Source organism: Pseudonaja textilis, chromosome 2 (genome assembly GCF_049901715.1).
Source record: "Pseudonaja textilis isolate UNSWEBS1 chromosome 2, rPseTex1.2, whole genome shotgun sequence".
NCBI classification, from domain to species: domain Eukaryota; kingdom Metazoa; phylum Chordata; class Lepidosauria; order Squamata; family Elapidae; genus Pseudonaja; species Pseudonaja textilis.
The window spans coordinates 22,951,977-22,979,508 of record NC_141991.1 but is presented as its reverse complement, the minus strand read 5'-3'; the positions used below and the strand labels follow the sequence as shown (position 1 = coordinate 22,979,508).

The following is a 27,532-nucleotide window of genomic DNA, read 5'->3' as shown; positions in this document are numbered from 1 at the left end:
ACAGAGATATATGTCCACATAGTTGGGTTGACATTTTTGGGGGAAGTGATTTAGAAAGGCTGACTTGGGTCCTGGCTTGCCTTGTGCCTAACACAGGACTAGAACTCCAGGTTCCCAGTTTTCAGTCCAGTGCTTTTAAACGTTACGCCAAACTGGCTCTTCAATTTGCACAAGCAACAGATGTTCCAAAGGCCATCAAATAAACATTTGTCCATTCTCCCATAGGATCCTCTAAAACAAAGCTGTCAAACTCGTGGCCCACAGGCCAGCTGCGTCACACACTTGCCACCCCCACCCCGGGTTTAGCGAAGGGGGGGAAAAAGGTCGTGACACGTCACGTGATGCTGCGAGTTTGACACCCCTGCGCTAGAAACATTTCACTGTTAGCTTTTCCAGGCCAATCAAAACAAGAACAGACTGAATTTGAGAAACTTGTGATTTTTAACAAAGAAAGTTCCTAAAGTTAGTTTACAAGAGTTATAGGCTACTGTGACAGTAGCAAGTTGTCTGTGCATATCTTGCTTTACTGTTTTGTTAAACCATTAAAAAAATAACAGCCCTAACTGTGAAGAACACAGGACCTAGGTAATGGACCAGAGAAGAAAAACATCATTCCAAGATTTTGAGACTTGAACCTGATTAGTTCATATTTGATAATAAATATGTAAAAATGTTAAGGAATACTCTTCTGTGTAACAGCAATGATCTGCTTAAAAAACATGTTTAAAGTGTAAATACCATCTTTCCCTACAGCGGATTCATGCACCTTTATTTCACTTTATTTCCCAGTTAAGTAAATCTGTAATTTTGCTAATGCTGCCTTGTTTATTTATACCCACCAGTATACATGTTTGTTAAGTTATATAAAAGTGTCAGATCTTACCCACACAAGCAGATAACTAGGCCTATGAATGTAGCATAACCAACAATCCTCCCACTAACATTGATCTTGGATGATGGTAAATATATCTGTTTTGAAACTAGAAGAGAATGTGTTCTTCAAACCTGAACATTGGGCTGGAGCACCAACAGATGCCTTTTTTCATGCAATTCTAAGAGTAAATTCTTTTAGATATAGTTTGGGGTGGATAAAACAATCTCTGGAAGCTGGAAACTCTTGCTTCCCAAAAATAATCTCTCCTATGGAGCAGAGCAACAGCTGGAAATGACTTTAAGAAGACTGTGACAGGGAATGTGCAACATTTGCACTGGGGATGGATGAAAATCATTTTTAGGAAGTAAAATGGATGGCTGTACGCATATATGAAAGGTTTTGTTAACGTACGTTGGAAAGTATCTGATCAAATCCTTTAGAAGCTGCCAACAGAAAAGACAGGCTGAACTGATCCCCAGATGCACTGGAGAAAGTGAAGAGTCGTTCCTCACATTTTATTGTAAAAATAGTGCAAGAACACACATCTGCAAGGCTTCTGTCAGCATACAGCACCATCTCTGGAATAAGTTCTCTTCAGCCTTGGTCAGAGCAGCTGATGATTTGGGAAATGGCACGTTGCTCTGCGTCTTCAGCAAAATGGCACTTCTGTGAAGGGAGCAGTTCATGATCGTGGCTGTATGAGCCCCACGTGACAAAAGAGGCTCTGGAAATGCATAAGGGACCCATCATCAGAAAAGACGCTTCTCATATCTAGGAAATGAAAAGAATTGTGTTAAGCAACAGCAAAATGTGGCTGAGGAAGGAGAGGGGAGAGGAGAGGAGAGGAGAGGAGAGGAGAGGAAAGGAAAGGAAAGGAAAGGAAAGGAAAGGAAAGGAAAGGAAAGGAAAGGAAAGGAAAGGAAAGGAAAGGAAAGGAAAGGAAAGGAAAGGAAAAAGTGAAGTGACAGCTGGCTACTTGGAAATCATCTATCTCTTGACTTTTTATTTCACATCCAGTTTGTATCAACCTTTCTAACTGAGCATCAGGAGGACCATATTCTGGCCCCAGTAAAAATCCAATTCACCTCAACCATGAAGGCTGACTTCAGATAGTGATGGTGCCTGGCTGGCTAATGGCAAATTCTTTCTTGACAGAGAATCCCCCTTTCCTGATACTTGTGTGGTAGGAGATACAGTGATCAAGAATGCAATTTTCCACACCAGAAACTCTAAAGCTAATTTGCAACCAGAGTTCAAACAAAACTTGGGTTAGGACTTACCTCTCCCATGATGGAGAGTGGATATTCTTAGTAGGGAGCCACCTCCTTTTGGGAGGGGAGGGTGGCTGGTAAGACCGAGGAGAGTGCTGTAGAAGGTGACTACTAGTAATGGATGCAGTTAGGGTTGCCTCATAATGGTGGTTGCAGCACTTTCGTCCCCTTGTGGGCTGGGTGTTCACTAATCTTGGGCCTGAATCCAAACAAGGTGTGGGCTGACTGGGATTCCTGTGGATTTCCCTGGAGATCTCTGAGGAGTGGAAGGCCGGAGGGAGGGGGGGGAGAGATGGTAAGGGATTCCCTGTGGAGCCAGTCAAGGAGATTGTAGTGAATAAGAAAGCTGGCTTCCATTGCCTGCAATTCTCGTGCCTACTACATGCCCCAGAGAAACAGCAATGGCTCTGTCACAATGTGGGGGAGGGCAAAAACGCCCAGACATGAGAGAAGGCTTCTGACTCATTTGTAGCAGTGCATTGCGGCTGTCAGCTTGAAAGTCAGGCAAGAAAACCCACTGAACTTATATAACACAAAGAAGTAGCAAACAAACAGCAACAAAAAGGAAACTCGGGGATCTGCCATAATTAAGAGAGAGTCCTTGGCAGAGTGGATGGGCAGGCTTGCTTGCTCTCGGGAAGAAGACAAGAGCCAGAATAGGGAAATGTGCATCTTCTGCCACAGAAAGCAAGGCAAGAACCTTTCTAAGTGCTGCTTCAGAACAACTGGAAGGGAGAGAAGAGAGCTGGTGTGGAAAGCCCAGCCTCCACTGTAGGACATTTGGATTCCCCACTTATTCAGAACAAAAGGTGGACAAAACGAGCTTACGAGTGAAGGCCGTGAACTCCTCCTTCCACTTGAGCAGACGTCGTTCTCTTCTCGAATTTCAGCTCTCCGGAATACATCATGGCCCTAGAGGTTAAAGGGAAGAAAAAGCGGCGTTCCCAACCTGCACAAAAACCTGCACAGCACAGGCACTACAAGCCTGGAGTTTGTACGACCGACCCAAGTCGATCTTTATCAGGAAGCGAAGTCTTGCCTCACAGATTTCCAAACACCCCGGTTCCATCACAGGCGTGCAGCCAATGCCAACAACTGCTCTGAAATGGTACTGAGCTACAGATCAGGGTAACAGCAGGGAAACTCTTCCTGCTCTCACCTCAGCTGTGTTAAACTCTTTGAACCGATATCTTGGCAGGAATGCTGGATGCCAGCAATCAGGTATGGCACGAACTTGTGGATGGAGCCCTTGTCCTGCACAGCTCCAGAGACCCCCTGGGCCACTTTAATTTTATCCGTCTCACTGAGAAGAACAAACAACAGAAAAGCCTGTGAGGACTGCAGAACTGCGACAGTTCAATCCACCAATTATCTTGAAAAAGGGGAGAAAAGAAATATTTTAAAGAAGAAAAAATATTAAATACCTGTCCAAAGGTATTAATCTATTCAGAAATGCATTCTGGCAACCTTCTAGAGGAAAGCAATCCTATTGGGGTGAAACAGTCCTTTAACTTCTTCAGCTTTACACATACCTTCCCTTTTCTGCATGGATTTGTTTGTTTACACGCTATTCTAACTCTTCCTCTTACCTGAAATATCTGTTCTGGCTGCCCAGGTTCTTGTCCATTGCATCAAGAGATCCCATGCCACGGTATTTCTTCAGCCTGATCCCATCGGAGAAAAAATACTCCCCGGGGGCTTCTGAGGTAGCAGCTAGAAGGGACCCCATCATCACTAGAACCAGGGAAAACAAATGCAAGCAACAGTGTGTGAGGGAATGTGGAAAGAAACCGACAGGAAGTGGGTTAACTCTGATATCAGCTATCAACTGGATGAAGCTAAGGGCATCCATGTGTTGTATATGCACATCAACCAATCAAGGAGAGAAGCAATCTAGGACTAAGGAGGAATTTCCTGAGTAGAGCAGCTTGCCTGCGGAAGTTGTGGGTGTTCCATCACTGGAGGTTTTTAAGAGAGTGGACAGCCATTAGTATGAAATGGTATACGGTTTCTTACCTCAGCAGGGGGTTGGACTAGAAGATTTCCAAGGAGGGAAGCTATAATTACACACAAGTGCTTTCTATCTATTATCTATCTATCTATCTATCTATCTATCTATCTATCTATCTATCTATCTATCTATCTAATCTATCTGTATCTTAACTTACTGACAAGTCCCCCAATATAGGCATGGTTCCTAGCCATACATTTGAGCCATAAACATGATATATAGTACAATACAAGAGCTATCTTATGGGCTTATGTTCGCAAACAACTCCATTCCCTTCTAAAGGCTGTGCCTGGAAACGATCACAATCCCATGAGCCGAAAGTACATGCTAGTGAGTCATCTGTAGTTCCAATCTCACCCGTAGAAGCGCCCAGGGCAAGGGCCTTGGCAATGTGTCCAACCGTCTGGATGCCTCCATCTGCAATCACCGGCACACCAAATCTTCGCGCATACTCAGACACTTTGTAAACTGCTGTGGCTTGGGGCCTGCCACATGCTAAGACTAAACGGGACAGATGAAGATAACAAGAAGCAAAAGAAGTAGTCAATTTTATTCTACAGCAGAACACCTAACATATAAGGGTCCTCAAAGTGCATGGCATTTTTGGCATGAGCCAAAAACAGAAACAAAAAAAAAAGCAAATCAATTTTCAGAAAAGGCATCCTTTTCAGCTATTTCTTCCCCGAGTGTATCAAGGGAGTTGTGTGTCTTTCCAATTCTGGCAAACCTCCGAGGGTATCTTCCCAGAGGCAGATATAAATCCATGCACGTCTGAGGATTAGTGGTTGGTTCCAGTCAACCTACTTGCAGCTAGCATTCTCTAGCCACAGTAATAGTCAATATCTGTAATAAAAGACTTGGTTTTTATTGGATGATCAGAATCCAGTATCTTGCACTGAACTTTTAATCAATCTACTGTATTTCCCCAAAAATAAGACCCGGTCTTTTTTTTTTTTTTTTTTTGGCCTCCAAAGAGGCATTAGATCTTATTTTCAGGGATGTCTTTTCCACTGTCTCACCTCACGACAGTGGCACTGACAGCACTGCCCAGCAGGAACCTGTGTGGCTGTTGCCGGCCCACTTCTTCTGTGGCCGCTTGCACAAGGCATCCCCAGCCTCCGTTTCATCATCAGAGGCCTTTCCTGAGGCCGAGAAACAAGCTCCAGATTGACCTGTGTGGCACCTCCTGGCCTCCATTTTGTTGTCAGAGGCCTTCAGAGGCAGGGGTCGGGGTGTAAGAGGCCCGGCTGCAACTGTCCTAAGGCAAGTGAGTGCAGGGCATACGGAGCAGCTCAACCCCCCCACCATCCCTGCCCTAGCTTGATTTTTACCTGTGCACCTAGCCCCATCTTGTGCAACCAGGTGCAATGGAGTGGGTGGGATTTTAACGGCATATTTTGCGGCATAGGGCTTATATGTAAAAATCAAGCTAGGGCCTATTTTCAGGATAGGTTTTATTTTGGGGGAAACACGGTAGCCACCTCTGGAACAAGGATGATTGAAACCAAAGCAAACTGTCATCTGCTTAGAGCTCACAATGAGTGAGGAACAAAAAAAAAAAAGATCTTCAAAATATATCAGCAAGGGCCCTTTTATGCTTTGCATCAAATTGTGTGGCCTAGATTTTCCATTGTGCCCAGATTGTAATTGATACATCATGGATAGCCATGGCCATGCACAGAGATTGACATCAATAACACCCCTCCCTCCCACCAAATAGGACAATCACCCCAGTGGACGTTTAATTCAAACATCTTTTTCGCCATTAGTGAGAATAGTGATTCAGATTCGTTCAGAACCGTGCAAAATTAGAGTAGAAACTTCCCGTTAAATGCAGAGTTTCAGTACTGTCTGCACTGCCAAAGTCAACTCAGTGCTTCTCCAAGAAACTGGTTCCCACACAAATCACTTTTATACCAACTCAGCTGTTGTGTTTCCTTTCAATTTCTAGGGTCAAGTACAGGCAACCCAAACAGTTTGAATTTAAACTAACAGCAACTGCATTGAACTGGAATTCAAATCAACCATGAAATGGGCTGCCAGCAAAATCAAAACAGTGTTAGTCCTAAAGAGGTGGTCTCACGTCTGCAAAGAAAAATATCAAAGATAAAAAAAATGTTAAAAAAGGAATTTTCTATGTTAAGAACTCTAAAACCTATCAAGCGATGTACACAAACTCACACTTCAAAAATGGTTTGGAAAAATTGCTTTGGACCTTGCTTGAATTCAGCACACTTCTGCTATTCTTTAAAGGAGCCCAGACTTCGCTCAAACTTCCACAAGAGCATGAAAAATGATCCAGCTGCTTGAATAAACTAGCAGAGAGACATCCAGTCATGCAAGGCTCAAAACACTTTTTTTCCCAAATAATTTTTAAAGCATGCAGTTATACTCTAAAATAGAAAAGCAAAAATCCCTGAGTAGCTGAGTTTTGCAAGCTGATGACTATACCGATTGTATATTGAGACCAACCCTTTAAAAATGAGCATTTGGTACCATGGAGTGAGAGAATTCAGTTCTCAGCTTCATGATCCACACAGGTGGCACTGGGTTCAAAGCAGGGTTTGAAATTTGCTAGAGTAATTTGACATGAAACTGTTTTAACCATTTACATTTTCAAAAATAAGAGATACAAAATAGGTAGATGTAGCCTTTTATTGAATATAATTGTCTAAAAGGAGATACAACAATCTCCTTTAATGGTGAGGTACAGCAACGTGTAAATAGAACTTTGCTTAATTGGGAAAAGAATGGTTTAAGCACATTATTGTGTTCTTGCGTCTACACTCAAGCCCTCGCTAGACATTTAGCCACTTTAATCATGGGTGTGCAGGTGCTCCATCATGTAACATTCCAATCTTGTAATAGGGTTGCTCCAACTGTTCTGGAACTAGGCCAATTGTAATGGCCTGTTTTAATTTTGATCCTCTCCAAAATACTGGTACCAACCATGCCAAGACGGTAATAGTTTATTTGGGGTCAGAATTTTTAATAATATCTGAGGATGGAAGCACTTTCTGACACCAAGCAATGTATAGTTCCATGTGATCTCCTTGGTTGTCCAATAGAGACTGGCAGTGATTTGCCAGGAATTCAGGAAAAAAAATTTTTTTTCCAGCCCAGAGTCTCATAACATTTAGGCCTATCCACAGCTCACGCTGAACCATAAAATAAATTAAGTGGCAAACATGTTGTGCATGTGTCATTCACATGGCCTCCAGCTTCTCCTGCACAAGTTTTTGCACATCCCAGTTTGTGATTTGGCAATGATTAAATGTGTAATCTGTACCCAAGATGATATTACATTACATAACGTAAAACAAAGCTGTTCCAAACCAGAAGAACTTATGATTTGTGGCATGAGTCTTCTATTCACATTTAACCATTGTCAAAGCATGGCTAAAAGTTTGGAAACTCTCTCTTCACCCATTCGGAGGATGATCCAATGGCCCTTTACATACAGAACACATTCACTCCGTTTAAATCAGCAGTTTTGTAAATAAGTGTAATATGTGTGCATAATTCAATGTGACATAGTTGAGTCATACTTTGAATTTGTGGGATCTTTAAATCAGAGGTCTCCAAACTTGGCAACTTTAAGATTTGTGGACTTCAACTCCTAGAATTCTTCAGCCAGCTATGCTCGCTGGAGAATTCTGGGAATTGAAGTCCACAAGTTTTGAAGTTGCCAAGTTTGGGGACCCCTGCTTTAGATATTAAGCAGAGCTTTGAAATATGAGTAGGAGGAAAAAAAATGTAGTACCTGCTTGCAATTTCTAACTATCTCAATTGGCTTAATATACACCTGATGTTAAACTCCAAACTAAAAAATACAGTATCAAGTTAAAAAAAAAATACTGCACCTATTTTATATCACAAGAATCCGCAACATTAAAAACAATTAAACAAGGGGAAAGATACATAATTCAGTTATTTGAGAGCTCTTTGAATTAATTCCACAGTACTAGCATTCTTCAGGGTAGATTTCCAAAACCGGAAGAAAATATGATGCCAGGGTTTAAGAGAACCCATAACATCCCAAACTTTCTACATGTTTTTTTTTAAAAAAATCTAAAACAAGCTGGGGAATTCTGGGACTTGAAATCCACACATGTTCAAGTGGCCTGGGTTGAGAAACACTGGACTAGATTTTTGTTTAGAAAAATTATATGAGTTACTAGATTCAGTCAAGTTTGTCAATCAGAAGAAAAATGCCATGCTTATCTGGGGAACATCTAGCAAACAGCTATCTCAGACAAAGGGAAGGTTCAGGAAGTCTTTGAGAAACAAGTGCTTCCTTCCTTCAAGAGGTCTCTTATTGATCAATAAGAAACATCTATGAGGTGATACATGTCCACAGCAAAATATGCTGAAACCTTCTTTCATACATGAAAATAATTTCTAAGAGGAAAAAGTATACTGATTGGGCAACACAAATTATGTTTATAGCATTTCAAACACTGAAGACACTGCCTACAAAGGATTACTTAACTGAATAAAGGTTCATTTTAAATTATAGAGGTAGAGATTTAATTAAAACATTTAAATGACTGCCTAGAGCAATCATTCATCAGAGTACAAATACTCTTCCTGGCAGGCATAAAACACCACCTGTGTAGCCCTAAAAGAAAACCTCACGATGGGGTCACTTTTCCCCTTTGGAACTGTCCTGCATAACATAATACGTATCCAATAATCCTATGTCCAGAAATCACATTTTATACATGAACCTTAATAGCTGGAGAATTTAGACCAACTCATACTATAGCCAATTTAACATCTGAAAGGGAAAGCACATTACCTATTTTGCATTTCATACAATGAAAATTTAACCAATTTAACTTTTGGTGTTAATGAGATTCAAATTATAACTTAACGTGTGGCAAGTAATTATAGATTTTGGGTCTATAAAGACAAGGAAGAGAACAAAGGAGCCTTTTCAAATTTCAGTTACGGATTTGAGGCAGGAAACCTTCATTTGATAGCAACAACATTTAGAACCCTGCTTTTGGAAAAAAAACTCAGGAAAAAACAACCACTCAGCTTTAACAAACCAGTGTCCAAAGCCATAAGACCTTGAGCGTGTCTCTAACCAGATTATTCTCAAAACAAGCAGAAAGGTAGGAGGAGATAATGGGCAGCCAATCAGAGCCGTCCTCCAAGCCACAAAAATTACGGGGCAGGGAAGGGGCAATGACTTACTATAGGTGCCAGTGACCGCGGAAGGGCATTTGGGGCTGTGGGACTTTAGGTCTGGAGGGACCTTTGGAGCAGCTGAACAAGACAAAAACACACACAAGTTTAGAGATAAAGAGGGAGGAACAAGCAATATTCTCCTGAACTGGGACACTGTGCAGCCAGGCCACACTCCAATCCCTGCAGGAAGCGGGGGGCGGAGAAGGAAACACCTCCAGCTATGAAACTGCCCTGACTTTAGGAACCCACAAGCGCTCTCTTCGTTGTGTTGATGCTGATTTGATACACAATTCACCTGCAACATGTTCACGGGCTCTTCTAGTCTCGAGAGTAATATCTCGGGCCACTACCCTCAGAATTTGGACAGAACAAAAGGGATCTAATCACCCATTTGACCACATACCCCGCTCCCTTCCCAAAATGCTGTATGCATTTTTGTCCAGCAATCCACAGGGTCGAATTTGCATGGAGGGCCTGCAACACTACCCTTTACCTTCTTGTGTGATGCAGATAGAACCGCTGCCCATGCCAACCCTCAGAGCGTCAGCCCCTGCGTCAATCAAGTTCTTTGCCTGGGCCGCTGTCACCACTGAGAAAAGGGAGAAAAAACGTATAAGGAAATTGGACTCCATTGACGTAGCGGTTATCGCCGCTCCACCGCAAGACATGGCTCCTCCTTCCAAGCAAGCAGGACAGTTTTGTACAGGACCGTTTTTCAGATTACAGGTGGTTCCTTGACTTATGACTGCTCATTTAACAAACCTTCAAAGTTACGACAGCTTCAGGAATCGTGATTCACAACCTGTGCGCTTTCAGTTACAACTTTGGCAGCTCCTCAGCGGTTACAAGATTACAAATTAGGTGCCTGGCAACCGGCTTACATCTACGACTAGCTGCCACACCCTGCGGTCACACTATTTGCAACCTTTTTTTTGCCGACTTCCAGCAAAAAACACCCACTGGGATAGCTGGATTCACTTAACAATGATGGTGATTTGCTTAACAACTGGCATAAATTTGTCCTAGAAGCCAGCCTGGCTCAACTTACAACAGCAGTGACTTACATGGAAATTCTGGCCTCAATTGTGGTCATAAGGTAAGGCCTACGGAGGAAGCCATTATATATCATCAGCGGGAAATGTAGGCTCAAATTCCAATTCTTGCAGGACTGTGTTGGACAAATCTGCTTTAACCATCGAAAATTGGGATGATTGTTACTAGGGCAGAGAACTACAACAGAGCCAAGAATTTTGGTCATCAGTCACTGGGGTCGCAATTTGAGGTACCATGTGTCCTAACTTGATTTTACAATGGTCATAAAGCAACCTGCCTGTCATTAAGTAAATCCATTCTTCTAGAAACTGGCAAAAAAACCATCCCATTGCAAACCATGGTCACATGACTGTGGGATCCTGCAACCATTTATAAATGAAGCCAGTAATCAAGGACCTGAGGTGCAATCACATGACCTTGGAGTGGGTAGCAGTTGTAATTTCGAGAACGGGTCGTAAGTAGCTTTTTAAAAATCTGTTGTTGCTTTGAATGGTCATTAAACAACTGATTGTAATTGGAGGACTGCATGTTCAGTAATGCAGAAGAAATACTTGATCTTTATTAGTTTCCCCTTCAAGATACTGCTAATTTCTATCTTTCATTTATCACATTTCAGTCATTTTAGGATATAAAGATATCAATGCACCTGTCTCCTCACCCATAGCGCATTTTATGAACTCAGCATAATCGGCAAAAATGTTCATCAGACAAATACCGGCTTCATTACAAACCAAAGCTTAATAGTTACCATTGCCTCCAATGACTTGCAGATGAGGATATTTCTCTTTGATGTATTTGATCATGTTGATTTGAAAAATGGAGTTCCCCTGAGATGAATCCTAAGAAGAAAAGGTAGAAAAAGATTCCTGTACTGCTCCTTCAAAAAAAAAAAAAAAAAACTAAAGCCATTTGAGTTGGAATCTAACATTCTGTACCAATGCTTGCCAAGTTCTTCTTTCCAGTTACTCGTTAGTACTGAATTTAAACTGAAGCAGCTCAGCATAAGATCTAATTGAATCAAGCAGCAACTTTCCACAATACAAGTCCTAATCCCTCAGAACACCTACAACAATTGCAATAATTTCACCTAGTTTTCAAAGCGTGTCTAGCACGAAGTTCAGCCATTATCTCCCTTGCTACTCTTCATGGGACTCCCGTTGTCTCTAACACTTACCAACACAACGACATCAACTCCAGCTTGTGCCAGCAGATCAAGGCGGTACCTATCGTCTTCATGAGTCCCAATGGCTGCTCCACAGAGCAACTGTTTCTTGGCATCCTTTGAAGCCAGGGGGTAGTCCCGATTCTTCTTCAGATCTGTGCGAGCAATTATGGCCACCAACTCTCCCTTTTCATTAACAATTGGCAATTTTCCTTGACATTAAAAAAATAACAACGATCAACCCTGCTGTTATTTCCGAGGAACAATTTTGGGTTTTTTTCATGAGGGCTTATTCAAATCTGGCTTAGCCAAACCTACTAAAAGTGAGCACAGAAGCTCAATAGTTTTTTTCCCCTGAATAGATAATGGGATTATTTATTTATTGTAGCTATTTGTATGTCACCGAACAATATATCTGAATTGCCTCACTTTAAACAATATGGTCCTATTCTAACAAACTAGAACTACACTGGAAAATGCTGAGACTGCACAATGTAGCATATTTACTTCAGAGGTTAGGATTCGTGATTATTAGTGACATCGCAGCAACAAATCCATAAAGCTAACAAAACCCTAAAGTTAAGTACAGGATGAAAAATGTAATACTGTGTTTCCCCTAAAATAAGACCTGTCTCATTTTTTATTTTTTTTGCCACCAAAAAAGGCGCCAGGTCTTAATTTTCGTGGGATGTCATCCACTGACTAACCTCATTTGCGTGCATCGCCCCCCGGCCTCCTTTTTGCTGTCAGAGGCCTTCAGGAACTTCTTCTCTGGTCGGCAAGGCTTTCCTGAAGGCCTCTGCAGCCGATAACAGAGCTTCAGGTCAATCTGGGGTCTGTTATCAGCTACAGAGGCCTTTAGGAAAGCTTGCTGGCTACAGAAGAAATGGGTCAGCAAGTCAGGTGTCGGGGTGTGCAAGGCCTGGCTACAGCTGTCCAAAGGTAAGTAGTAGGGCAGCTCCACCACCACATCCCCACGCTAGCTTAATTTTTACCCGTGTACTCTGGAGTAAGTAGGATCTTAATTACGGCTTCTTTTGGGGGGTAGGGTTTATATTGGGAGCATGTGTAAAAATCAAGCTAGGGCTTATTTTTAGAGTAGGTTGCATTTTGGGGGAAACGGGTTAGTGTCATATAACACACATATATAAACTATTTTATAGCTATTCTCACATACCTTTTTTACTCCTCTGCAAGATTTCATTCGCTTCTTTTAATGTAACTCCTGCAGGAGCTACAACAAGATCTTCCCGTTTGGTCATGATCTTTGAAAAATAAATAACTGAAGTAAGACAAATGTCCTTTTCAATTTGGCTGAGAAAAGCAGCACTGTCTAAGGGAAATATTTGTCAGTCCGGAGTAATCTAATGTATTTATTATTATGGAAGAAGGAAGACATTTCAGAGTCAGACTTGATACGATTAGCTTAATGCGGAAAAGAGCAAATTAACATAATGGAAGGAAAGTAACTTAGAGCCAGACATTATTACTAGCCTCAAATCAGGAATTACACAACTCAAATTAATTGTCTCTATTTGGCTTCTCAGCTAATGTTAATTATCAGTTTTTAAAGATCTTTTTCAGACAAAACTTCAGATTTAAAGTTCAGTTTCAAAACCACATGTGAAATAATTCTTAAAAATAAAAGAAAATCCATCAGTAATATTTTTCACCTCCAATGTCCCTCCCTACCTTATGATTCTATATAATATCAACAACATTAGGAAAACTGAAACTAATGCTATTCTGTATTAATCACTTACAGATCTTATAGCTAGGAACACTGCAGAGAAAGTGCTAGAATTGGTTTTCCCTGCTGGAATCTAATTATTTTAGATGGGCTGTATGTATTAGTGCAGAGGTCTCATTCTCGCGGCCCATGGGCCAATTGCAGCCCGCAGGACGATATCCTATGGCCCCCACCGTGATATGAAAGTATAATATTAGTGTATAATATAAATATAAAGTATAATATTATGCGGCCCAGCCTCACCCAGACTCTGCCTCCAGCGGCCCCCAGGTAAATTGTGTTTGAGACCCTTGTATTAGTGTGTTAAATGGCAAACGTTTCATCACAAGTGCCTCCAGCTACAAACTGAAGCAGCGTAGCTTAGACACAGGTACACATTCTTATTTGCCTACAGATAGACTGTAGATGTCGGAAGACTGAAGGATTAAGATGTCTGTCCTCACAGAAATTCTATTTGGAGCTTTTCAGGGTAACCAAATGTAGCTTTTCTTTTTCCCGTTTCCAGCGTTATCAGACATCCTTTAGAAATGTGTTACAATTTCTCTCTGAACTTTAAATCATGCTATTAGCTGATTTTGTCAGTACAAAGCCAAAAAATAGCACAGGGAATCAGAGCCAAGGGTAAGACAGGTTGGAATGCTGCAGTGCTATCCCTCCACATCCAGTTACAGTAGTTACATGAATGCTAATTCCAGAAGGCTTTTTCATTGGGCAATGGAAAGTAAGTTGGCTGGCTGAACAGGGAAATATTAGCTTGCAAAAACAAACGCTATGCTACATGCTCTCTGGAAAACAGGAGCAAGCCTCACAATATATTTTTAGAAAGCAGTTGTTGAGGGGGGGGGGGAAAGACTGCAAAACTAAAAAAATACGTAATATTTAATTGTAAATCCTAGGTGACTTGGCTCAAATGCAAGCCTTCCCCAAAAGCAACTATCACAAAACATGGCATGGTATCAACAAAGGCAACAGAATAAAGCCTATCTTTCTTATCAATACATTATTAACCAAATTTCTTTATGATTGGTCGGCATACAACAATGAGGACTGAAGTCCTTTCTTTTCTTTCAGGGAATTCCTTCACCAACCTCACTAAGAGGCAGATCATGCTCTTCCTCTTTCAGGAAATCAATGTCTCGTGATGAGATAATCCCCATGAGCCGGCTACCCATCTTCCCATTGTCTGTTATGGGGATGCCACAGAATCCATGACGGGCTTTCGCTTCAAACACATCTCGGACGCGATCATTAGGGCTCAGCACCACCGGATCTGTGATAAATCCTTGTTCATATTTCTGGAATAGGACACATTAAAATAGAAGACTGAAACATGAAAAGAAGAGTCATATCACTCCTAGTAGGGTGTTCTCTATCTATGCCAGATCTTCTGATATTATTTATTTATTAGATGCTTATCCTGCCTTTATTACTTCACAAGTAACTCAAGGAGGTAGACATATCTAATACTCCTTCCTCCTCTTTTTTCCCCCACAGCAACAACCCTATGAGGTAGGTTTGGTTGAGAGAGTGTGACTGGCCCAAATTCACCTAGCCAGCTTTCATGCCTAAGACAGGACTAGAATTCACAATCTCCTGGTTTACTAGGCAGCACCTTAACCAATACACCAAACTGGCTCTCCAGTTTGAATAATGAACAATTATTACTGTAGCATGTAATGCTATGGCTCTGAAGAACAACTGAGGATTCTCCAAAGTACCGAACACAGATGTGCATTTAGGTGAAGTTAACCAGCATGCAAATAACAGTGCATACTACAATTTTAGCTATACAGAATGGGAAACTCATATCCCAGTGCATCAAAGGAACTATAGTCTATCTATCTATTAAATTTAGATTCCAATGCATCTTACTCTGAAATTGATTCTGGGCAGTTTACAGCTAAAAACTTACTGTAGAATGATAGTAGTGTACTGTACTGTATAAATTAGTAATGCCAACATAATTAGAATCAGCTAAATATATCCTGCTTTAGGGCCCACCAATTGCTGATCTTAACTCTGATCAGAAGACTTTAATTAGCTTTAATTAAATGCAAGTACTAACTATTATAAGACATTAACTGTCACAAGACAGGGGATTTGGGAAGAAGAGGAAGCATGCAGTCACTTATCAATTCAGCTTGTCACCTGATCTTTCATTCCAGCTATAATAACTTGCACAGATATTTGTGATTTTACCTTAACTTTCCGTACTTCGTTGGCCTGGAATTCTGGGGTACAGTTATGATGGATGAATCCTATTCCTCCTGTGAGCTGAACAAAAACAGGGGGAAAAACATGCTAAAACTGCAATAAGTTCTTTCACTGCCACCTGCCAAGAGGCAACAATTTCAGCAGGAATGCTTCCCAGACTGATGCAGTTATTTAAGGAGAAGATTCCATCTTGGAAGGACATAGTGTTAGAAAAGACTGATATCACAGAAATACATACTTTGAAGAATATGTGTAAAACTCAGCCTTTTAGTTTTATAAGCCATCATGATACCCCGCTGCATTTCTCAAATATAAACAACCCCGCTTCAGATTATGTCAATCCTTCCCTCTCTCCACTTCTATTTACTTACTGCCATTGCAATAGCCATGCTGGCCTCTGTTACGGTGTCCATAGGGGAGGATACCAAGGGGGTTTTCAAGCTTATCTTCTTGGTTAGAGCAGAAGTCAAGTCCTTAAAATAAACAGAATAACAGAACAGTAACAAAATGTTGCATCATTTCAAAATATTTCAAGATTGCTAACATGAGTACTAACTATTTAAAAATATTTAATTTATAAAGAATTTAAAAATATGTTTTTTAAAAAACATCTATGGCAATAAAACATTAGTATTATTAAAGAAGAAAGCAGTTAATTCAGAACATTCTTTTTATATGCTACACAAACACCAATCCCATACTCACCACTTGGTCTGAAGTAAAATCTATGTAGCCAGGGAGAATAAGGAAGTCACTGAATAATGAATAAGGAAGAAACATGTTATTGAGCTTGTTTTTGATATAAATACACAATTCTTAACATGTAAATATAGCTTCGATTTTATGAATTTTTGTAACATGTTTCAGAAATTGCTTGCCATAATTCATATCCCAGAAACTCTGATACTAAGGTCCAGACTCAAAATGCTGCAACTAGAAAGGTTATTACTTAATAAGAATAATCTAACCCTCTTAATAATTACAGAACTTAATTCCATCCCCTCAAAAATTATTTCCTGATGACTTGTGTAGCTTATTTTCCTCTTCAATCCAAAGAAGGTTTTTTTTTGCTGATTTTCAAAGAAGATAATTATGTCACTAATTGTAGTCACAGAACTTCAACATAATATATCCTAAGAAATTCGCATGTGCATGCAAGGCCAAAACTGCAGATCCAAAACAATGGTCAAACTAGCAGGCTTCATCAAATCTCACACACACCTATGCAGCCATAACACTTGAGCCATAGTCCTATTTTGACACTGGTCCCAAAAGGGAAGAGAATATAAAATTGAAAAATTTTTAAGAATTAAAGATAATTAGCAAAAGCAAAAGTTTACCCCTAACATTACATAAGCCATAGATTCGAGTTTAGTTTAGTTTACTTTATTGTCATTGCACCTCGTACAACGAAATTAAATGCCATCTTCAGTGTAAATCATACATAAGAAAACTATAAAAATAAAACAAAAACACACATCCTTTACATTTTTTACAATTGAATTGAAAACCCCTGATACTGCATTAATATTGCACCATACAGTAGAATTCAACAGAGTTACTGGTCTGGGATAGAAGCTGCTTTTCAGCCTATTTTTCCTTGTTTTTATTGGCCTGTACCGTCTGCCAGATGGTAATAGTTCAAAAAAAGGGTGCCCAGGATGAGATGGATCTTTGAGAATGTTTTGAACCTTTTTAAGGCAGCGGGAGCTATAAAGCTCTTCCAAAGAGGGGAGAGGGCAACCAGTGATCCTCTAGGCAATGACGTTAACCCTCTGGAGCGCTGTCCTATCTGCCACTGTGCAATTGGCAAACCATACAGAAGTGCAGTAAGTTGAAAAGCTCTCTATAGTAGAAAGTCACCAGCAGCAATTTTTCATTTGATTTTAACACTGGTCTCAAAAGGGAAGATAAAATGCAAGAACAAAAAATTGAACAATTTTGAAGGATTCAATATAATTAGCAAAAGCAAATATTTACCCTTAACATAACATAAGCCACAGATTTTAAGGAAATCAGGAGCAATATATTTTCCAAGAAAATCTCTCAGAAATAGTATTGAGTTTTTTTTAGCACTTATTTTCAACAGTAACAGCCCACTTAATTGTTATATAACTAAAATCTATTTTAAAATACACATGTCCAATTTATATAGTCTTGGGATGGCTTCAAGCTTGTTAAGACACAATAGGCTACCTTAATTAACTCCAATTGCTATTTCCAGAACTTTGTTTTTGTTTTTGCCTTTTCAAAGGAGAGAGTCTGTAATTATAGCTAGGGCATATACATGGATGTCACTCCTTGCTTTCTGGAGGAGCTGTGCTGACCAAGATTTCATCTCGAGACCCTGAAAATTACAACAGTTATTTATAAAATTTATTGGCTGTCCATCTTACCACAGGATAACCTGGGGCAATTTATAATCTTAAAAAGGTAAAAACTCTGCAAAGCTAGAAGACATAAATTAAAATACTATGAAGAACCAAATGCTGCGGCCCAATTAAAAGATGGAGAAAGTGGGAGCAGGATAGGCAGGAGGTGGGATCTGTTGTTAGTCTATCAATCACCTCCCCCATGATGCTCCCCCATTGGAACTCCAAGCTAACTGGTAAAGCCAGGTTTTTAGGCTCTCCCAGAAGGTCAAGAGAGTTGGAGCTGACCTCACTCACTATTACCAATTAGAGTGAAAGTCCTAAACTAGAGATACCAGTTGTGATAGGAAATATGATCAAGATTTTTTAGTTATAGGGAAACACTTTCAGAAAAGTATGGGCATCAGGCAATTGCATTTTGTAAACACCCTGTAATACATTTATCTATTGGGGTTTCCATCTAATCCTTCTATTCCCCACTATTCAGTCAGAACTGAAGAAGCTTCTTGGATGAGAAACAAAACATTTTCAGGGAAAAAAAGCGAGAAAGTCCAATTGCCTTTTGAAAAGTACCGTGGGGACATCCATAAACTGGATGATTGAAAATCTCCATAGACATTCAAGAGGAAATGTTAGCTAAAGTTTAACCAAACTATGACTCAAACTTGAAAATCTCCCAGTCTGAAAAAAACTTTCCATTGATTGAACTTCTTATATACACAGATATCTAGGGTTATGCTGAAAACACACAATAAATACTGAGATGTTTAACCTCTGCACACGTTTGTAATCCCAATCTACCTTCTGCACTATTAATGCTTACAAATAACAGTTTTATAATGTTGCCATTTTTACATACAACATTTGTATGAATTTTTAAATCTGCCCAGAACCTGCCTTAACAATCTCAGTGCAAACTTTGTGATGATTCTGATACTAAAATGTGTAATATGCAATTCACTTTCTGCATTACAATGCAATACAATGAGTAGTGCTAACAAGGATATGGATGCTTGATGAGAAAAATTGCTTGCTATCAGGATTTACTGCATTTATCAGTAGATAGCAGCTCACGCCTATTGCTTATAAAGAATCCGATGTTTCAACTGCAAAGCATATTGCACATAGATAACAATTATTTATAGTTAGCAGTTTTTGTAAGGCAGGTTGTTATGGGAGTATTGTTGGTAAGACAAGACAATCAACTTACAGGATAGGAGTTGTTTTCAAAGCACTTTCTCAAATGACTTCCTAGACAGAGAAACTTACAAAGTACTTATGTAAACATGCTCTTCCGCCAAGATAATTGGAATCACATGAAACTCCATTTGCTAATGAAGGGGTGAGTGTAGAAGAAGAGGGTGAATTGAAAACAAATCTAGCAGTTGGAGTTTCTGCCATATAAGTGATGTACAGTCATTTTTTGTTTTTGGAAAAGTAATCTCAAACTTTCTGATAACCATGCCTTATCATGTGAACTTCCTTAATAATGATTTTGACTATTCTCATGAATTTTAAGAACTGACTATCGATTTTTTTACTGGTAACTTCCCTGAGTGTGAAAGGTAAAACATAAACTATATAAATAAATTGGGCTGTAATAGAGAGGCTTGTAAACCATTAGCACAAAATGCTCAGAACATGGTTGGAGTACATTCACTGTCCCTTGCAGTTTCTTATATAAAGATTATGACCTAAGGACTAAAATTGGTCACATGAAGCAACAGGTGGCATATGCTGTGTCCAAACTTGTAACCTGAGAAACTATATAAAACGATTCCCTAGGAGGAACTACCCTCTCCCCAAAATGGACAGCAATCAGTCCAGTGGCATAGATAGTTCATAGAGACATGTTTTCTTTCACATTTGTGATCACAACATTTAAGAGACACCATTACCTTATAAGCCTGCAAAGTGTAGAATTTTGAGGTATGCAGAATAAATGTCAAAATTTAAACATTATGAATGTCAGGAAATAGAAAGAATAGCTAAAAATGACCAGAAAGGAACTCCTCCTTGACCACCAATATGCAATGTAAAGAATGATTCCACAAATGTTCATTTTATTCTGAAACAAGTTCTAACCACCCAATGAAAGTAGATCAATTAGGAAGGAAGCAAAACTTATGTTCTCAGGTAGGTCACAGTAGTGAAATTATTATTACTAGATTATTAGATTTATTACGTCAGGAACCTTTTGAGTTTAAAGGCTCCTTATTTCCTACCATCATCCATAAACATTGTTCCAATCGTTTTTCATTCTATGCAACAATTGCACTTATAAAAATCCTCCACCTGGGGAAGCTTGGGGCACCTCTCTTCCTTTACAGACGGCTATTAAGAAATCAGAATAACCGAGAGGGGACCGGGCTACATTATAATCACGCACGCCGGTGAACTTTTAAGGGGGGAAAAGCTCACTTTTATCTCCAGCGGATTTGGCATTACAAGACTCCGAGGGGATCCTAAGCTTCCTTTTCGGTCCGTCCGTCCCCGTTCCCCCCCGTCCCCCGCCAAAGCTGGCATCATCCCCGTTCTTTCCATGCTCGACAACTGGAACAGAGATTGCCCCAGACGTTGGTCCTGCCCGAGGATCGCACTTTCGGAGCAGCTGTCCTCAGAGACCCCCCACCCACCCCCGCCAACAACCCGCCCCGCCAAAACGACCAGAACCGCGTCGCCCTCTTTGGACGCCCGCCCGGTCCATCATCACCTTCAACTTTCAAAAACGGTGCGACGGCTACGCTACCTCCGAACGAGTGGCGTGAGTGGTGATCGCCGCCGAGCCGGTTGGAGAAACTCAGGCTCGGGATGCCCCCACCCCACCCCACCCCTTCTAAGCCCCGTTCCGTCACCCTCACCTCTCCCCCGCCCCGCCTGACCGAGCACCGCATGGCAGATCAGCTGCCCCGCTCGTCCGCCTTCCCTTCCCTTCCCCTCTTTCTCCTCCTGCTCACTTGTAAGTCAGCCCGTCGCCACAGTTGAGCATCTGCTGCGCCGTTAGCCCGTCGTCCGGCACGTAGCCGGTGCCGCCGCTGATCAGGTAATCTGCCATAGCCGGGCGGTCGAGGGGGGGGAAGTCGACTGCTGAGCGCGCGCGCGCTGGATAGTTTCCCGCGCCTCCCGGCCTCAGAAAGACCGGGACGTCACCGCCGCGAGACAGAAAAGAAAGGAGCGCGCGAAGAGCCCCGCCCCTCCGCCGCGACGTAGGCCCGGTGACGTCAGTGGAAAGCGGCTTTCTCCAAGCTCCTTGGAGGCGGGGCTGCTCTTTTCCTCCGCTCCCCTTGGAAGCCGAGCTGAAAAGTGAGGAAGGGGGCGTGTCCTCGCTCGCTCGCCGAAATAAGCTCGGACCGTTCTGGCGCTCTTCTCTCGATCTTCAAATGTCTCGGGAGTTTCTCAGTCATCCAGGTCATGGTTGTCCCAAAGGTGGTTTTTTTTTTTTTTTTTTTCCTTCCCAACAGGCAACTGGATGTTTTGGTTTTTTTTCTTTGAAGACGTTTCGCTTCTCATCCAAGAAGCTTCTTCAGCTCTGACTGAATTCTCAGAATCCTTCCGTTCCCCACCACCATCCAGTCAGAACTGAAGCAGCTTCTTGGGATGAGAAGCTTTTTCGTCTTCAAAGAAAAACCGGAAAGTCCAGTTGCCTCATGAACAAAGCACTCTCGTTCTTTAGTTTCAGCTGCAGGGCACCCATTGACGTGACTCTCCAAAGCAAGTGAATCCTCTGGGCTTAAAAAGTAGAAAGTCTCCCGAGAATCAAACTCGTGGACTAGTTCTGTTTCTTTGATTTATCCTATGGCACGTTCACATCACATTTCAGTAAACGGGTAAAATACAAAACCAGAATATAAAATCTGAAATCGTAACGGGAAGGCTTTATCTGTTGCAAATGTAATTTAATTTGTGGCAGCCAGGAAATCAGCGAAATCTCCATTATAAGGCTGTGTTTTGACACACTCACTGGGTTGGAGTTTACTTTTCAGCCCTACAGTCACAATTGTGTGATGACTGCACGACTGCATTCCCACTCACGCTAGTAATACTATTGCCCAAATTTGCAGATGATACAACAGTGGTGGGACTCATCTGCAAGGGGGATGGGTCTGCCTACCGAGATGACAATAACTTGGTCCTCAACACCAATAAGACCAAGGAGCTTATAGTTGACCATAGAAGGAACAGATCAGACATCCAGCCCTTGCTTATCAATGAACACAGAGAAGAGCAAGTGGCCAGTTTTAAGTTTCTGGGTGTTACCCTAAAAGAGGACCTGACTTGGGGTGCTCACATTGCAGCCCTTGTCAAAAGGGCCCAGCAGAGATACTACCTGAGACTTCTCAGAAAACAACTGAATGAAAAACTGCTGGTGACAGTTCTGTGGCTGCATCATAGAGTACCTGAACTTACTGCATCTCTGTATGGTTTGCCAATTGCAGTGGCAGATAGGAAAGCACTCCAGAGGGTTCTTCATTGGTCTCTCCCCTCTTTGGAAGAGCTTTATTAAGCTCCCGCTGCCTTAAGAAAGTTCAAAACATCCTCAAAGATCCATCTCATCCTGGGCACCCTTTTTTTGAACTATTACCACCTGGCAGACGGTACAGGAGAATAAAAACAAGGACAAGTAGGCTGAAAAACAGCTTCTATCCCAAGGCAGCAGCTCTTTTGAATTCTGCTGTATAGTGCAGCATTGGTGCGGTGTCAGGGGTTTTCGGTTCAATGTGTGGAGAGTAAAGGATGTGTGCTTGTGTTTATGGTCATGATGTGCACTGAAGATGGTGTTTGATTTCGTTGTATGAGATGCAATGACAATAAACCAACAATTCGTTGGTAGTACTTTGCCCACTTAGAGGTGCCAAGGAAGCAAGGCTCAGAGAAAGGCTTCCGAGGCTTGGGGGCTGCGCAGAAATAGCAACAAGGTAATATGCATGAAATTGCCGGTACCAGTCTTGGGCTCTCCTCAGCTTTTCCTTAGGATGATTAGCAAGATAGTACTGTATGGGATTCACTCCTCCACCCTCCGTCAATGGTATTGTCTCCAAAACTTTACAGTCCCATTCAACCGGTACCGTTTAAGGCTAGTTTACTGTGTAGCTTGTCTCCCTCATTTACAGCCAGAAGGTGGCCTCCAAGTCAAACCTACTAAGAAGGGAATGTTTTATTATTGTAACTTTACTGCATCCTTTTAAAAAGATCATAACTCTGGACTACTTTCAGTTGACAGGAGAAATAAAGCCACCACTTCAGCTTTATAGCCAATGTGCCAGTGCTTATCCTTATCAACGTTTTGATAAACAGCCTCGATTCAAACTTGAGATACCGTATATATAGGCAATGCAATCTCTTTCAAGATTTCAAATTGTTTCAAAAGTGGTTTCCTAAGCAAATTAATTATTTATTTTGGAAAATAAATTGTTCATGTTTTGCTTTTAATTCTCCAACCTGTTAATGTATTGCCAATTGAACACAGGATGCAAAGTATTAGGGCTGTATAGTCTTCCAGATTCAAACATTTGCATCTTAAAAACAGCTACATATTTTCCTCAACTTATTGAAATGCAAACCGATACATCTGTACCCGAGTGTGGTCTAAAATTGGATTTGTATTTCATTCCATAAATGGAGAGAATCTACTCTTCATGTGATACTTTCCTATGTCACAAAATTTATTCATTTTGAAAATTTTTGCACAAGAAATGCTGGAATACATGAAATTCTCTTAAATATGTAAGTAGTCTGTGTTGGAAGATCAATTTGCCTTTCAAAATGCAACGGTTCTGGCCAGTAATATTTGTGGGAGAGAAACATGAATACTTTAGGGCCTTAGAACAGTGGTTGTTAAACTAAAAAGAGCCATTTGTAATTTTGTGTATGTGAGTTAAAGATCCCATTTGGGATGGCTACTGCCAATAAACTTGAGAAAAACAATTTTTGTGGAGATAATGACATTATTCCAGACTAGGAAAAAGAGAAATCAGGTCAAACAGTTTAATAACCATTGTCTTAGAAGTGAGGGATATTCTGTGTTTGACTCAAAAGTACTTGGGTCCCTTGTATTTTGAATCTTAAAGAAAATGTAGACAAACATGTTTCATAAATAATTTACAAAAGAGCTGAGAGGACATTTATGAGTAACTTAAAATATTAATCTATTTAAACATAGAAATGGCATTGATACCAAGATTGACCATGTAGGATACATATATATTCCCTATATTTCTATGCTAAGATGCATGTATGGATATGTGAAAAAGTACACACCTGTTGAAATGTTTTTCAATATATTTCAACATGTAGCTATCTGGTCTTCATTTCAACAATATTGTTAAAGAGGATATGTTAACATAACTATTTACATTTTGTGTAATTTAAATATAAGTAGTGCCCAACTATTGATTATTCAAAGTTACAATGGCACTGAAAAGTGACTTGTAACTAGCCCTCACACAACCACTGCAGCATTCCTATGGTCACATGATCATAATTCACGTGCCTGGCAAGTACAAGTAATCCTTGAGTTATGACAGTTCAATTAGTGACCGAAGTTACATGATAATCCCAAGTATTTACAACAAAGTCCCGAAATTACGAATGTTGCAGCACCACAGCAGTCATTCGTCCTTACAAAGGACCACAGAGGCACTGCAACGTTCACCCTGTTCCCTTCCCCGTTCCCCACAGCTGCTTCCCCCCTCCCATCCTGCCACACCAGACTCACCTTGCAAAGATCTCTCTCTTCTCTGCCATTTCTTTGCCTCTGAGGAAGAGGAGAGCAGGACTACTTTCCTTCTAGCGTCCAATCCGCTTATAAATGCTTTTGCATGTACCTGAATTTGCATGAGATCACGGCATCCAGAACACTTCATTCTTCAGTGCAAAAAGCATTTGCAAGCGGATGGGATACTGGAAGGGAAATTGTCCTGCTCTCCTCTCCATCAAAGGCAAAGGAACCGCAACAGAGGTGGCGGCGAGTCCAGCAGAGCAGGATGGGTGGGCGGAAGCATGAGGTGTCTCAGTGGGTCAGGGAGGCCTTGAGTGGCCTGTTCCATCACTAGACACCCCCGCAATGGCCTTCCCCACCCTGAGATACCTCATGCACTTAATCACCCACGCATTCAAGTAGCAAATTTGTGGGTGAAAGCAGGGGGTGATCATGTTCAAGTTATGTGATTCACTCCTATGAATCCTTCAGTTAAGAATGTAATGGGCAGTCTCCATTACATTCATAACTCAAGGATTACCAGCATTTATGATGGTTGTAGCTTCCCAGGTTCATTTGATCACCATTTGCAACCTTCCCAACTTGCTTCCAATAAGCAAAGTCAATGGGGGAAGCTGGGTTCATCTATACTATGTGATTCACTTAACTGTCACAAAAAAGGTATTAAAATCAGGTGCAACTCTTTTAGCAACTGCCTTGCTTAGTAATAAATTCTGGTTCCAATTGCAATCACAAGTCAAGACTACTTGTAAACAAATTCAAACTTCATATATAGAAAAGCAAACGCACCCCTACATTTATCACTATTCAAAGCTAAAGCTAAAATCAGGTGCACTAAATCAGGTGCAAATGATTAGAATATCATTAAGAGAGAAACTGGTTGGAACCTTCCTTATTGGAAGTATCGAACTATATTTACTTCAGAGATGGTTCGCTCTTTGTTGTTGGAAGTGTATACTGCCACCATGCCTAAATTGAAAAAGTTCTCTGAGGCCTTCAGAAAAGTGCCTTAGAGAATGGGAAGAGATTTTTTAAAATTTGCCGAACAATTAGACACCAATTATTCCACTGCTTGTAACATCATCTACAATAGAGATTTCAAACAACTGCTAACTTGCTCAGGCCAGGCTATCCCATTAAATTCAGCACAAGAGCAGAATGCAAATTATTGAAAGATGTCTCTAGGGACTCCAGAATTTCACAACCATCAAGTCGCTCTTACCACTACTGATGTTGAAGTGTGTGAGCCTACTGTTACAAAACAGTTGCACAAATTAGATCTACATGGGAGGTGTAGCAAGATGAAACAGTTAAGTACCTAGATAAAATCTAAGACTTCTCATACAATATGCTTTGGACAGATGAGGCAATGATAGGATCATTTGGCAACAGGATCAGAAAACACATTTTATAAAACTCAAAAGAACCTGATGCCAACTATAAACCAGGTTGGTGGAAATGTTATGGTTTGGGCTGCCTTGCTGCGTAACAGCCTGGACAGCTCATCATCACAGAAGCTACTATGGGTTCTTCATTGTATTAGACAGTGCCTGAGGATAATGTGAGGCTATCTGTCAGAAAATTGAAGCTCAACAGAAAGTGGACCTCACAACACGAAGACTCTAAACATTCCAGGAAGTTAACCAAAGAATGGCTGAAAAAAATAAATTAATGGAGTGTTCTAGAATGGCCAACTCAAATTTGGGGTCTAAATCCAATGAATATATTGTCAAGTGATTTTAGAACAGGCTATGTATGCAAAAAACTCAAGCATTACACCTAAGCAAAGTCTGAACAGCTTTAAAAATTATCCGTGAAAGAGTGGGAAAAATTACTCTCAGCAGATGTCAGAAGAAAGTGGGAAATGGTTATAAGAAACACTTCAGATTGTTTCTGCCAAAGGAGGCAATATCTGGGATAAGATCCAAGGCTGTTGGTTGTTTTTCCCAAGAAATAAATGGCATGTCTTATTTATTTAAATGATTGCCAAGTTTTACCATCCTTGTTTTATTGGATAGTTGTACGCTTTCCAGATACTGCCCGTGAGATAGGCTGCTATATAAATTTGATTAATAAAAATAAACTCATTTTTTTGTGTTTTTGTTCAACTACATCACCATTGTCTTTACGTATTGTTTAAAGATAAAACACTGGTATATCCACAAATCTTAAAAAAGAAAAAAATCTTTATATGGGATGTACTTTTTTTTTCACATGATTGTATAATATGTAGGCATGTCTGTGCATACACACACTTATGTAAGGAATACCGAAGTACCTATTTGGACCACAGTTGCAGATCGTTATCAGGAACAGTGTTACGTTTCCTTGCCTGAGGGAGAACACAACTTTTCCTGCAATTCTGCTCCTTTCTTTCTGTGCAGAACTACTCTTCTTCCTGAATAGGGATGTGTACTGATTGTACCTTTTTAAAAAAACAAAACCAAAACCAAATAGCACTATTTTCTCATGCAGTTTTCAGGAAAGCAGCAGGTAAATTTTCATAGATGTCTGTTACTTGCCCTCTTCTATAATGTATCTGTAACAGTAGGCTTAAATGCAGAAAAATGTGTTTTTCAGAAAACCAATCAGAATTACACAGACTTTAATTCCAATCTCAGTCAAGTTGCTTTATGAGAAAGGGGAAAAAACTGTAACATTAATGGTGAACTGAACAATCACACCGGTATTAAGTTCTAACTGGTAAAAATATGGCGGAAAATCTGAAGTCGTCATCATAATATCTTTAAGTAGACAACGGCCGAAATTTTATAATGCAGAAATTTTAAAAAAACCAAAATACTGGGCTTGGTCCCAGAAAAACATAGTTCCTATGGTTCAGTTTTTCAATTAAAAAAAATTGTCAGTTCAAATAAAACAGATGTCAAATGGATGCAAAAATACAACTTTA

General features: G+C 40.6%; 1 protein-coding gene across 2 annotated transcripts; it reads right to left on the bottom strand.

Moving 5' to 3' along the window:
- Window positions 1–1,338: 1,338 nt before the first annotated feature.
- Window positions 1,339–21,040, bottom strand: IMPDH2 (inosine monophosphate dehydrogenase 2). 2 transcript variants are annotated; one of them, XM_026717969.2, is made up of 15 exons: window positions 20,861–21,040; window positions 16,237–16,285; window positions 15,903–16,004; window positions 15,517–15,591; window positions 14,406–14,612; window positions 12,745–12,832; window positions 11,580–11,779; window positions 11,154–11,244; window positions 9,846–9,941; window positions 9,359–9,430; window positions 4,514–4,657; window positions 3,735–3,879; window positions 3,305–3,448; window positions 2,974–3,057; window positions 1,339–1,645 (listed from the first exon to the last, which is right to left on the bottom strand). In XM_026717969.2, exons 1-15 carry the CDS (start codon window positions 20,956–20,958, stop codon window positions 1,624–1,626), a joined length of 1,617 nt encoding a protein of 538 aa, XP_026573754.1. In that variant the 5' UTR covers window positions 20,959–21,040; the 3' UTR covers window positions 1,339–1,623. The 2 variants fall into 2 exon arrangements, with proteins under 2 accessions (XP_026573754.1, XP_026573755.1); XM_026717970.2 differs by lacking the exon at window positions 9,359–9,430.
- Window positions 21,041–27,532: the final 6,492 nt, after the last annotated feature.